Raw genomic sequence first — 13,275 nt, 5'->3', positions numbered from 1 at the left:
TAGAGTCTCTGAAACCTTCCAAATTCCCAAGAAAAATGGCAGGAGTGCTGTGGGAATAAAACCTCCCATAATCTCTGTCTAGTCACAGAGTTGACTCTTTATAAACAGCCTCTAGGGGGAAGAAAAAAGTCACTCACCATCTTTCATTCTCATTTGATGCCTATCAATCGTGCCGATAAAGCCAAAGTGCTGAAAGGGTTTGAGTTGTTTTTGATGGGTGCTGACATAGCAGGAGTGTATATCAATAAGTGCCTGACACTGATGTGGCTTTATCATTGGCAGAGAGGCAACAAAAAGGGTAAATGAATCAACTTTCCCCTCCATCTGTCATAGACTTTTCCCCATTGCAAAACACCATGTCCTTCGCTTCCAAGATGAGTGCCAAGCGTCCGTGCTCTGGTTTGGGAAGCAAATGCACGGACAAACACAGAAATAGGTCCAGTGGCATTTTATAGGTGGACCCCAGCATCCTGCTTTCCACCGTAAGAGCTCCTGGCCTACCCCCTAAACCAGTCTTTGCCACTGCTGTTTTTCAGGCGTCTGGTAGCCTGAAAGGGGAACATCCCTGCAGTAGTGACCATGTGGACATTACTTCTGGGTAAGCAGAAACTAGACCACATCGCAAGGAGGAACACACAGTTTCTGAGGCACATTCAAATCCCGGTTAAATGTGGATTTAAAAACAAAATGGTTAATAAAAGGTCTCTATTTATCCAGGATATTGTTCCGATATTCATTTTGCGTTCCCAGCTCCAGGGTTTGATAAATCAATATTTTTTCCCCTTCCCTTGTGAAAAAAAGAAAGGAAAATAACCCCTGTTTTTGCCACATGCTGGGCATGAGACATACATTATCTTAATGATCCCTGCGACCCAATCTTGGGATTTGAGTCTGTTCAGGTACCTGCCCCACTGCCTTACTGCTGAATTCACAAACAAACCCAAGCAAAGAGAAAGGGAGAGAATGGAGTGCGGCTTTCAGGTTGTGGCTACATTAATGCAGAACTCCATTCTGGGTAGTTTTAGTCCTAATGCCCTTCATTAGCTATCGGTCCCTTGTGCCAGTGCTTGGGAAGTGGATACAGGAGTCTATCGAAGGGTCTCAGACAACCTGGCTTTTTTCAGTATTGATTAGCTGACGTGCAGCGTGTGACTGATTCTTTTTCTGTTGTGTCTCCAGCACAGCGACACAGTCCACGACCTGCTCCTGGATGTGATCACGTGGGTCGGCATTCTGCTGTCACTCGTCTGTCTCCTGATCTGCATCTTCACCTTTTGCTTTTTCCGCGGGCTCCAGAGTGACAGGAACACAATTCACAAGAACTTGTGCATCAGCCTCTTTGTGGCCGAGCTCCTCTTCCTCATCGGGATCAATCGAACGGATCAGCCAGTAAGATACTTGGCGTAGAAATATGGAAGCATCTCCTCCCACCTTCCAGTGGAGGTAGCTGGGCCTGATCCTGGAGCAAGATGAATGTGGATACACCCTACACTCATGCTCATCTCGTTGCAGGATTGGGGCCCTGTTTGGTAACCAACAGTGAAATCCTAGTCCCTTATGCTCAGTGGCAAAATCCCCATTGATGTGGATTTCACCCCAGATGTCTGTTTAAAAAGTATACACCAAAGGTGTGTGTTGTTTCATGTTTCCCCAGCAACAACACAGTAATTCTCAAGAAGATGCTTTCTATTATAAGCCCTCCTTTCTGATCCAAAGCTTATTGAAGTCAATAGGAAACTTTCTGTTTACTTCTATAGGCTTCCGATCACGCCCTGATTTCCTGAACAAATTATCCTTGGGGGCTGAAATTCCTACTGTTTGTTCTCCACTTGAATGTTTCTGAGTAGTGAGTTAAACTCCATCTGGCTGTTTTTGAGAAAACCTCAACTTGAGCAAAAAAAAATCCAAAGGAAAAAAAAGGCATTTTTCACAAGACTATTTCAGGTGCTCTGTTTGTGCTCACATACATCAAAATGGCTCTTTTTAAAGAAAAAGCCTTCAAACTTGGCAAAGACTAAGGATTAGCACCTTTGACGTCTGTGAAGCAATTTGGTTTACAAATCGCCGGGTTCTAAGCTTTGAAATGAACAAATTCTGCACGTTCAGTCTGCCGTATTCTACTGACTCTAAAAATGCCCGTGACACACTAGATAGCAGGGGAAACGTACACCATATAAAAGCAGTCTCTTGTGTGGAGCTCTGCAGACAGGCAGAAATATTACTGCAGTGATTACCCATTCGCCATTGGGTATTTTCGTCCCCACAGTCCCACTTCATCGGAACGGCTGAGCCTACGGGACAGTGATATTCCCACAGCTGCTTCTGGGGCTTAGTCCTCCTGGTTGCTGGGCTCCCATGATGTGTGCACTGCCCTCAGCTGCCATTGAAGTCAGTGGGAGTGGAGGGTGCTCAGCACCCATCAGGATGGCTCAGCACCTTGCAGGATGATTGAGTTCTAAGAGCATCTACAGGAACCTCAGCTCGCTTACTGAATGTGCCATCGTTCAGAGAAATACGCAGAGGGACAGATTCTGTCCTCCGTCCATAGGCAGCTCAGGCCTGATATGTACCAGAAATGATGCAGGGGGTGGGGCTATGGGTTGGTGGCAGGAAAGGGTCAGGGGCTGTGGGTTGCCGGCAGGAAGGGCAGGGGGTGGGGCTGTGGGTCCATGGCAGGAAGGGCAGGGGGTGGGGCTGTGGGTCCGTGGCAGGAAGGGGGCAGGGCTGTGGGTTGCCAGCAGGAAGGGCAGGGTGTGGGGCTGTGGGTTTCCACTCCATGCAAGGCCCAGGGAAGTGATCTTTGTGCCGGGTTCTCCACAGAGGCTGGACTTGGGATTCACACCCACACGCCGTGGGCCGGCAGCAAAGCTGGAGCACAGTATATCTGTGGCCATTAGGGACTGTATCAATAGTTGCTGCCCTTACGCACCTGCTGAGCAGAGAATTTTAATCACTTACCAAAGCCACCACCTAGCTCTTACACAGCACTTTTCATTAGCAGATCTCAGACGCATCCCAGATCTCCGCACACCAAAATCTGAGATGGTCCAGCCCGATGGCGGCTGAACCAAAAGCCCTAACGGTTTCAGTCACCTGCCGTGCTTCCCAAAGCTCTGCGGCTGGTGTGGCCAGTGGGCGAGGCAGGTTTTCCTTTCACTCCTCCGGAACCATCCATTAGCGTATGAAAGGGGAGGTGCTGCCCTTGCTCTCTTGATCAGTGGCAAAATGAACATTGACCTTGATGGGAGCATGACTGCCCTGACACTAGGCTTTTCCAAGGTGCCTAAGGGAGTTAGGTGTCCAACTCCTGTTGACCTTTAACATGGCTTGGGTGCCTTATTCCCTTAGGTTCCTTGGAAAGCCCCAGCACAAGTCATGTGTCAGTGCCCTTATTGGAGATCATTTCAGTAATTCCATCTCCATGTAAAAATAGAAAAATGGCGTGTTCTTTGTGTTTTTAAATTCCATTTAGAAATGGTATGCTCATTTGCAAAAGCATCCCCGCCCCTTGGTGAGTGTCTCTAGAAATATGCTTTGTCAGGGTTCCAGTCTTCATTTTCCTCAAACAGCCACTGCATATACTCCATATTCAAAGCCACGAGATCCTTCCCTTACATAGGGGCACTCCTTCAGTCCTGGCTAGTGTATTCTCATTATTACTGACACCTTTTTCACTGGCAAGCTGTTGCAGCAGGGAGTTTTCACCTTTTCACCATTTTTTTCAGTAGTATACCAATGTGTTCACTCTCTTTGTAGGCGCATGTGCTCCTCTAGCGCATGGCCAGGTAAAATCCTGGGCTAGAGCCCCATGGCTCTGGGGAGAAGCTGAAGATTGCAGAGATCATTGAGGTTATGTTGTCCATCCCCTTGTCAGTGCAGGCTTGTTCCCAGCACTGTATTTGTTCAGGGCCAGTTTGATCTCAGTGGATGTGTGTGAAATAAGGTCTTGCACTGGAATCTGTATTTTCACATTCCTCTTCCCTGACTTTTTTTTTAATTCCCTTATCTCATCCCCTCACTAAAACTACTGAGCAATGGAGCTCGCAGCATATGCCCGGCCCTGCTGACAGCACCCAAGAGCATTTACATGGCATGTCAACATCTGGAAACTTGCCCACGCAACAATAGTCAACAGAGGCATCAGAAATAGAAACATGGTCTTTATGATTCCTCAACACAAGCCCCTGATGTATTGAGGCAGTTAGCCGTCAAATCCAAACACATGCATATATGTGTGTGTGTCTATGTGTAAATAATATATGTGTCTAGATATAACAATACATGTATAATACATATATTACACAAATCTACATTATCTAGAGAATTATACACATGCGCACGTATATAAATATATACATACATGTGTAAATAATACATATGTATATTCTATAGACATATATAACTTATAAATAATATACATTCTCATATAAATGTATATTATATTTTAAGTATAAAGATATTTAAAGTGATCTGAGATTTTGTTCTCATATAATGTCTATTTATTAAACCAAGGCGTTAGAATATTTCTGTGTGTTAATCCTGTTTTATATTGATAGTAAGAAGCAGGGAACAATTGCTTCAGTGATTTGAATCTGAATATGTCCCCTACTAAGAATCCAGTTTAATACTGTGGGAGTGCAGGAGCTGGGTACAGGGGTTTCAGCCAATGATATGCTTAGGATAATGTGCATAGAACATGAGTTTGTGTAAACTACAGCCGTGTACACCTCTACCTCGATATAACGCTGTCCTCAGGAGCCAAAAAATCTTACCGTGTTATAGGTGAGACCGTGTTACATTGAACTTGCTTTGATCCACCAGAGTGCGCAGTCCCGCCCCCCCGGAGCACTGCTTTACCGCGTTATATCTGAATTAATGTTATATCGGGTTCCGTTATATCGAGGTAGCAGTGTGTATATATTTATACACATACAGAGAGAGATTCTAGGATTAGTATCGTGTGTAATAACCAAAGACATCGGTGGTTTTGTTACAATGATTGTAATAATTTTGTTTGGGAGCAAACCTGTGCCTCTGTTTTGTTCTGTTTTTCTGGACTCTCCCAGATCGCCTGTGCTGTGTTTGCTGCCCTCCTGCACTTCTTTTTCCTGGCGGCATTCACCTGGATGTTCCTGGAGGGGGTGCAGCTGTACATCATGCTGGTGGAGGTGTTTGAGAGTGAACACTCGCGAAGGAAGTACTTCTATCTGGTTGGCTACGGAATGCCCGCGCTCATTGTGGCCGTGTCAGCGGCGGTCGACTACAGGAGCTATGGCACAGATAAAGTGTGAGTTGAACTCTGCCACGCTTGGACCTGTGGAAGAGAAGCAATGGTTGTTTGTGGGACTTTCTGGGGAAGGACCTGCTCAGTTTCTGTGGGCTCTGATGAGAACCAGACTGGGAAATTAAGGACCTGATCCGAAGATCATTGGAGTCAAAGGAAAGTCTCCCGTTGACTTCAGTGAGCTTTGGATCAGGCCCTCACTGTTATTAATCTGTTTTGTGCTTATCCCTTTACTAACTATGACCCACGTCCGCTATAGTAATGGCTGTGGGCCAGAAGTAATTGTGCACTGGCAGTGGAGCCTAGGGGATTGCTCCAGAATGACTCCTGGTTCCAACAGCCCTGCAGGTGTGAACAGGCTGAGAGTTAGGCCTGACAAGACCATATGCAAGGTCTAGGCTAGTGCAACAGACACATCCCCAGCCCCTGGACTCACTGCACTGAGATTCTTATAAGGGCCACAGCATGACATGCTGCTGAATGGTCACTGCACCCTTCACCCCGATTGCTGGCAGGCAAGAGAGTAGGTGAAGTGCTGCTCAGTTGGTGTCAGCTTCGTTGGGAAACACGGCAACCAAGAATATGCACCAAGTGCAATATAAAAAAACGTGACTAGCAGATTTTGAAAGGAAAACATTATACCAGACATTTCTCAGCTTAAGAGAAGCTGGTCTGATTGGTCTTCCTTGGCACACGCAGAAGAAACACTGGGAAACGGCCATTGAATGATTTAACAGTTCAAAACCAGGAAACACTTGTACTGGCCACACCATATGGTCTGCTGTAACCTCTCGGGCAATGTCCAGGGCTCATCTGCAACCCAGGGGCTGCCACAGAGGCCAGATCCCTGCTGGAAAAAACAGGAAAGAGCATGAACAGGTTTTTAATTGGCAGTGAGTGAAGGTGAGCAGATCCACTTACCATGCTAACCTCCCCCTCAACCCCTAAACGAGCAAGCTCTCCAGCTTTCCTTTCCACATGTCCCTTATCTCCCTGAGCCCCTTGGAGATCTGTGCTCACCCCTGAGGGTCGACCGCTGTCCTAAGCCTGAGGAAGTCCCGATGACAGTACTGTTCCCTCTGGATGCTGGCCCAAACATATAGACTTTAAAGCCAGAAGGGACCATCATGATCATCTGACCTCCTGCACGTTGCAGGCCACAGAACCTCACCCACCCACTCCTGTAATAGACCCCTAGCCGCTGGCTGAGTTACTGGAATCCTCAAACCTTGTTTTAAAGACGTCAAGTTACAGAGAATCCACCAATTACACTAGTTTAAACCTGTAAGTGACCCGTGCCCCATGCCACAGAAGAAGGTGAAAAAATACCCAGGGTCTCTGCCAATCTGACCTTGGAAAAAATTCCTTCCAGACTCCAAATATGATGATCAGTTGGACTCTGGTGGCGAGACCCACCAGGCACACTGTAGTAACTCAGAGCCCTCCCCATCTAGGGTCCCATCATTGGCCGTTGGGGATATTTGTTACTAGCAGTCACGGATGAGCCATATGCCATAGTAAGTGATAGCAGCATATCACCCCCTCCATACATTTATCAAGCTCATTCTTAAAACAAGTTAGTTTTTTTGGCCCCACCACTCCCCTTGGAAGGCTGTTTCAGAACTTCACTCCTCTAATGGTTATAAACCTTCACCTAATTTCAAGCCAACATTTGTTGATGGCCAGTTTACATCCATCTGTTCCTGTGCCAACATTGGCCCTTAACTTAAATAACTCCTCTCCCTCCCTAGTGTTCGTCCCTCTGATATATTCATAGAGAGCAGTCCTATCTCCCCTCAGCCTTCGTTTGGTTAGGCCGAACAAGCCAAGTTCCTTAAGTCTCCTCTCCTGGCTGGCTCTGAGGTACCCTGGGCCCCACTGCCCCTCCATTGGAGCTGCACCGCTAATGACTTCACAGCCTTGTGCTGCCTCTGGCCACCCTCCAAAGAGAAGGAGGTTCCACAGCTCAGAGAGGCCAACCAGCAGAGTGCCACCTCTGGCTGCTGCTTCCAGTGCTTGGGAGACTGAGATTCAACAGGAGCTCAGCCAGCCTCCCGTGTGTCTGAAGGGCAGGGAGTTTTCACACAGTCAGGAGGAAGAGGGCAGAATGCCACAGAGGCAGCCTTCCCCCCACCATTTCTGGGGGCTCCCCGCCACGTTCAGATGAGAAAAAGAACGTGGCACCCAAATCTCAGACCTGTGTTTTAGGGACAAATGACCAGTTTTCCTACCTCTTCGGAAAATTTAAGTTTAAATAAGAACATAAGAATGGCCATATTGGGTCAGACCAAAGGTCCATCTAGCCCAGTATCCTGTCTACCGACAGTGGCCAATGCCAGGTGCCCCAGAGGGAGTGAACCTAACAGGTAATGATCAAGTGATCTCTCTCCTGCCATCATTATCATGGAGTAGCTGGTCCCTATGAGTAGATCAGGACCACCGCCCCTGTGTCACAGCAGCTGGACCCAACTGAGTCAGTTAAAGGGAGCAGGGCTATCCCTGGGGCTCTAAAGGCCTGTCAGAGGGCAGGAAGGGGAGGAGTGATTGGGACAGGCTGTGTCTGGGGAGAGAAACCATAGGGGAGTGGAGGGTCCCTGGAACAGGGGGCCTGGTGCTCAGAGAGGAAGCCTGGCGCTGGTGTTCCAGAAAGATACGTTTGCTGGCTGGGACTGCGAAACTGCAAGGAGTAGGGACACCAGAGATCCCTGGGAAGGGGAGACCATGAAACCCTAGGACACAGGGTGAGCTGAGGGACTATTGTGTTTGTTTTTATTTGGCTGGTAAACCTGCTTAAAGGATCCTGGGCATGGCAGGCTATCCTTGGAAGCTGGGGAGAAACCCTGCCAGGTCACACTCTCTTATTATCTTTGTGTTTATTAGGCGAGCACCTGGAGGTCTCAGCTGTGCCCAGGTCCCATTGTGCTAAGCGCTCTGCAAACATATAGTAAGAGCCAGGCCCTGCCCCAAGAGCTTACAGTCTCCATAGTCAAGACAGACAAATGGTGGGGGAAGGAAGGATTGTTATCCTCATTTTGCAGATGAGGAATGGAAGCAGAGAGAGACAAAGTGACTTGCTCAAGGACTCCAGTCTCCTGAGTCTCGGTCCAGGACCTTAGCCACACGACTGTCCCTCTTCTCTAAGAAAAGAGTATTTCTCATTTAAATGATGGACCATTGCATTTCTAAAAACCGTCTTCTATACAGTTACCAGGGCTGTCAAACAAAATAGGCAGTGACTGGAGAGTGTATTAGACTCTTTGCAAGTTGGGATAGCTACATCATTTATAATTATGAACATTTTTAAATGTTTTCATCAGTACTGAAACTGGTATCAAAGCACAATTTAGATTATCATGCAACACTGTCTAATGGCAAACAAAAGGAAATTTCAGCCTTTGATTTTCTCTGCTGGCTCCCTTATAATGACAGTAGCAATGTATTTTATTATTATTTCAATTTCTTTTGTGAGGCCTGTATTTTCCCATCCTTTTTGGCTAAGATGCAGGCACAAAGAGAAGGCAGACAAAACAGCGAGCCAGTGGGGCTCCAGAGCTCTCTGTGACAACAGCTCAAGGCACAGCCGCGGTGACAGCTAGTTCTGCATTAGTTCCATTTGCAAAATCTCCACCCAAAAACAATAGCGGCATAGATGCTTCTAGTTCTTTGCTGGAGTGACTCTGTTATCTAGCGGGGCTGTTTATGTTACGTTACAATACCGGGAGATGGACTTAGATTGCAGCTGAATATTTGCTTTGTGTGCAGTCAGCGGGTGTGAGTTCGGTTTTGAGAAAATATTCTTCTTTGAACTTTCAAAAATCGTTTCAAACATATGTGTTGTAACAGAAGGGCTTGTGGAAGGTTTACCTGCCTTTATAGAAGGTTTACATTTGGGGGAACTTTGAGTGGCACACACAGCATCAGGTAGGGGAGAGTACATTTTCAAGAATTTGTCTATAAATGCCAAGGTTCCTATCAAGCTAATCAAAGGAGTTTCACCATAGACCTGCCTTCAGGTCTAAAGAATAGAAGAGACAATAAGCGTCTCAGGGTTGTCTTTGCAGTAAACCATATTCCTGAGCTCCCAAAGTGTTTCAGCACCGGGATCCCTACTGCATGCCTCCCAATGAGCACAACAGCCCTCCCTGATGTTTTTGCACCTTAAGGTTTTGCCAGGGATAAGGTAAGGCAGGGGCTTAGCACAAGTGCATCCATTACCCCTTGTCATGATACAGCTGGACTAGCTACATGCACATGGAACAAACCTTTCCTTAGCTGTGTGCAAATCTAGCAAAAATGCCAGCACAAAATGTGCAGAGCATGTATGGCAGGCAATTCCCAAAGGGTCATAACTTGGAGGGGATCGAAAGGAAACAACAGTGGAACACTGCAAGACCCTCTTCAGTGAGAATTATTTGCCAGCCAAAATTTAACTTTCTACCCACTTAGATTATCACAAGGACTTTGTTAATAATGGAAATCATTAATAATAATGTTCCAGAAAGTCATAATTCCTGTCCTCTGGTGCTCTGAGAATGACTGACCCATTTTTCTCCAACTTTAAACAAAATAAAAAGTCACCTTTGTATAGAGACCGCAGTTGGAAAATTTCAGAACTATGAGCCGCAAAAACCATGGATTAGAATGGAAACTGGCAGGGGAGAATTTTAAAGCAACATATTCCATGTATGACATGGGTACAGGCCAGTTATAGCTGTTATTGTTACTACACCACACTTCAGTAACAAACATACAAACTGAGGAGCTAGGAAACTTGTAACAAGTAGGGGCAGATTTTTGTCTCAGTTACATTGTTAGAAATGTGAAATAACTGTATTGGCTTCAGTGGATTTACTTCAGGTTTACACTGGTGTATACAACTGAGAATTTAGCTTGTAAAATCCAGTCAAACTGTCACTCCAAACCAGAGCCGGCTCCAGGCACCAGCAAATAAAGTAGGTGCTTGGGGCGGCTAATGGAAAGGGGCAGCATGTCCAGGTCTTCAGCGGCAATTCGGCTGCGGGTTCCTCACTCCCTCTTGGAGGGAAGGACCTGCCACCAAAGAATGAAGCGGCATGGTAGAGCTGCCGCCGATCGCGGCTTTATCTTTTTATTTTTTTTGGCTTCACCGCTTGGGGCGGCAAAAAAGCTGGAGCCGTCTCTACTCCAAACTCATGTCACCCATCCAAGGTCACAACAACATTGTCTTCCATCTCTGCTTGAATCCTTAAAGGTGGAAAAATTGGCTGTTGATTTCCACCTTGCTTATTACCTTGATGGTTCTTGAAATATCAGACCTTAAAAAGGTAACATTTTAGTACTGTATATGGAAAATTTTAGAGATTTCTCAAGTGTATTAGTTATTATTTTGATTTCTCCTCCACACATGCACTAATAGTGTCTGGCTTTACAGCTGAGATGCTATGAAAATAGCAAGAGTCACACTAATGAAAACACCCTTTTATGAGGACTGGTTGAAAATTTCTGTCCAAATTGCTTTTCATTAGAAAATTGGGGGTTTGATAAAATGAATGTTTTCACAAAAACAGTCTGCTCAGAGCTTTTCATGAACAAACTGAATGCCCCAAACCTGAAATATTTTGATTTGGATCTGCTGCTGCAGTGTCTCATGGGAGTTGTAGATCAGTTGACTCCTTTCCCCTCCCCCCATTTTCCTTTATGGACTAGGTTCATCATCCTGACTACATCTCCCCCTCATCGACATGATATCATAGTGCATTGTGGGAAATATAGTCTGATCAAGGAGTTTGGACTATAGTAGAGAATGGGAGCATGAATCACGCAAACTACAACTCCCATAATACACCACGGTGGCATTTCAAAATTGAAATATTTCAGTTTGGGACAAAAATATTTTGATATTCAAATTTTCACTGAAAAATAGAAATTTGGCCACAGGAAAAACTTTTTCCAACCACCTCTACTTTCAGGAATTTCTCTATATCAGGTGAGGCACATACAGAAAGTTTTATTGACCCTCAGCTGGGATGAACTACATAAATTTTCCACCTGTGAGTAATACAGCCATTGTATATTGAAGCCAGAAAAAACTCCTTTCCGTGCTATACCATAATTTTGTCTTGCTATTTAATATACACACACATAAAATATTATGCAAACACTTATAAAGCATAAAGTATTTGTTTATAATCTGTAATTTCAGAGTGGGCAATTTTATCACATTCTAGCAGTGGAAAATAAAAACATACTAGATGTTTTGTATAACTAACATGCTCCATCTGGTTGATGGATGATGATGTATTTTACTGTATAATGTTATTAGAAGGGTAGAACTGATTAGAATTTGTGGTGAACTATATGCCAGGCATACATAATTTAATTGTGAGAAGTTGCTTGGTTATTTGTGAGACAATCTGCAGAATATATTTCTTGCATCCCCCTATTTGGTATTTGTTTTAAACAGAGCTTATAGAGTTTCTAACATTATTTAGAAAATGTGTTTTTCTGTCTAGCATTTGGTCCCAGGAATCATATGTCTCTGAATGATCAGCTTAGATGCCTAATGTAGGATTTTGTGGTTTGTTTGTTTTTTAATCTGCTGCTAGTATAACACATACCCAGATTATACTGTCAGAAATGGTCATCTGCTCCTGTTTTATTCCCTTCTTCATCATGTGTTGTTTATGGCTTTCCATAGCATCCCATGCTCTGGTATTCATATTGACATCCTGCAGTAGCTGTTCAATAGGGATACTATTTTAAGCTTAATTACATCAGGGGCTGGCATTGACTTTTTAGCAGTAGTTCACACCAGCCAGATTAGGAGACGTGGGGCTAATTACTTTGGTTTATGATCTGCAACTAGGCAGCTGCATGTTGATTACCTTAAAAGATTTCCCCATTTGGAGCCGAACGGGGCTATCCGTGACAGCCAGCTGAGCAGGATTTAGCCTTGTTTTATCTATCATCCCTAATACATGATAACTGCATTTAACAGTGCACCTAGATTAACAAAAAAAAAGGTGTGCATCTCTCCCCTGGTTGTGTGTTGTCTCATATGAAAAGGTGAAATGGATAGAATCCCATTGCAGACAGTAGTGGGTGTGTCTACACTACAGCGGGAAGTGAGCTCCCCAGTGTGGGTAGCCAGAGTCACCCTAGCAGGATTTGAGCTAGTGTGCTAAAAAAAGCAGTGTGGAAGTTGTGACTCCGGTGGGGACCCAGGCTAGCCACCCAAGCTCAAGCTGGTGGGGTTGCAACAGCTATACGGTTATTTTTAGCGCTCTAGCTAACAAGCATGTTAGGTCATGAACAGCTAGTGCAGTCTAGGTCTCCTTCTTAGCAGGGTGAGAGAATTGAAGCTCTTACGGATAATTGAAAGCAAACGTCATGAACAACAAACAAATCACCACCTGGGACTGGTCTCTAGTCTAGCTGCAAAATAAGGTCGAGTTTGATGATGCTGCATCAATTTGTTTTGGACTCTCTGATGGCCAAATCCTTCCTTCTAGTCCCCAGACCAAGTGTCAAGCTGTGTGCTGGGTGGATCTGCGAAAGGAAATGGGAATGTTCAAACTGTTTTTTAAAAAATGTTTGTAACGATGCTGTTCTGGCGGGACCCAACTGAGAGTGCCAGTTCAGGACCAATTGCTAAAATGGGGCAGTTACAGCCCAAGTCTGGGGTTTTTCCACCTCTAAGGCGAACCAAACCAGCCAGACTGAGAGGACTTCGGTCTCACCCCACTGGCTAACCACAAGTCACACAAGCAATTCCCTTAGACACTCCAGTTTCCCCGTATCACCACCAGTGCCACTCGTTATGAGGACAAATGGTTATGAAAACCAATGCCCCAGTAAAAGAAAAAAGGTTCTCCTGATCCCACAGGACCAAGCCCCAGACCCAGGTCAATATACAAATCAGATCTTACCCACAAATCACGCTGTCGCCAATCCTTAAGCATCTAAAATCTAAAGGTTTATTCGTAAAAGGAAAAAGATAGAGATGAGAGCTA

General features: G+C 45.2%; 1 protein-coding gene across 28 annotated transcripts in view; it reads left to right on the top strand.

Annotated features, from left to right (window-relative positions):
* Window positions 1–13,275, top strand: part of ADGRL3 (adhesion G protein-coupled receptor L3) — an 802,265-nt gene that overhangs the window by 670,084 nt on the left and 118,906 nt on the right. For all 28 annotated transcript variants that reach the window (XM_054030154.1, XM_054030153.1, XM_054030156.1 and 25 more), the window contains 2 exons: window positions 1,180–1,389; window positions 5,067–5,287. In XM_054030154.1, the coding sequence (XP_053886129.1) occupies window positions 1,180–1,389; window positions 5,067–5,287 (431 nt within the window). The remainder of the gene's footprint in view (window positions 1–1,179; window positions 1,390–5,066; window positions 5,288–13,275) is intronic.

The sequence above is a fragment of the Malaclemys terrapin genome, chromosome 5, assembly GCF_027887155.1.
Source record: "Malaclemys terrapin pileata isolate rMalTer1 chromosome 5, rMalTer1.hap1, whole genome shotgun sequence".
Classification (NCBI taxonomy): domain Eukaryota; kingdom Metazoa; phylum Chordata; order Testudines; family Emydidae; genus Malaclemys; species Malaclemys terrapin.
The sequence above is the reverse complement of the archived record's forward strand: the minus strand, read 5'-3'. Positions and strand labels throughout refer to the sequence as shown.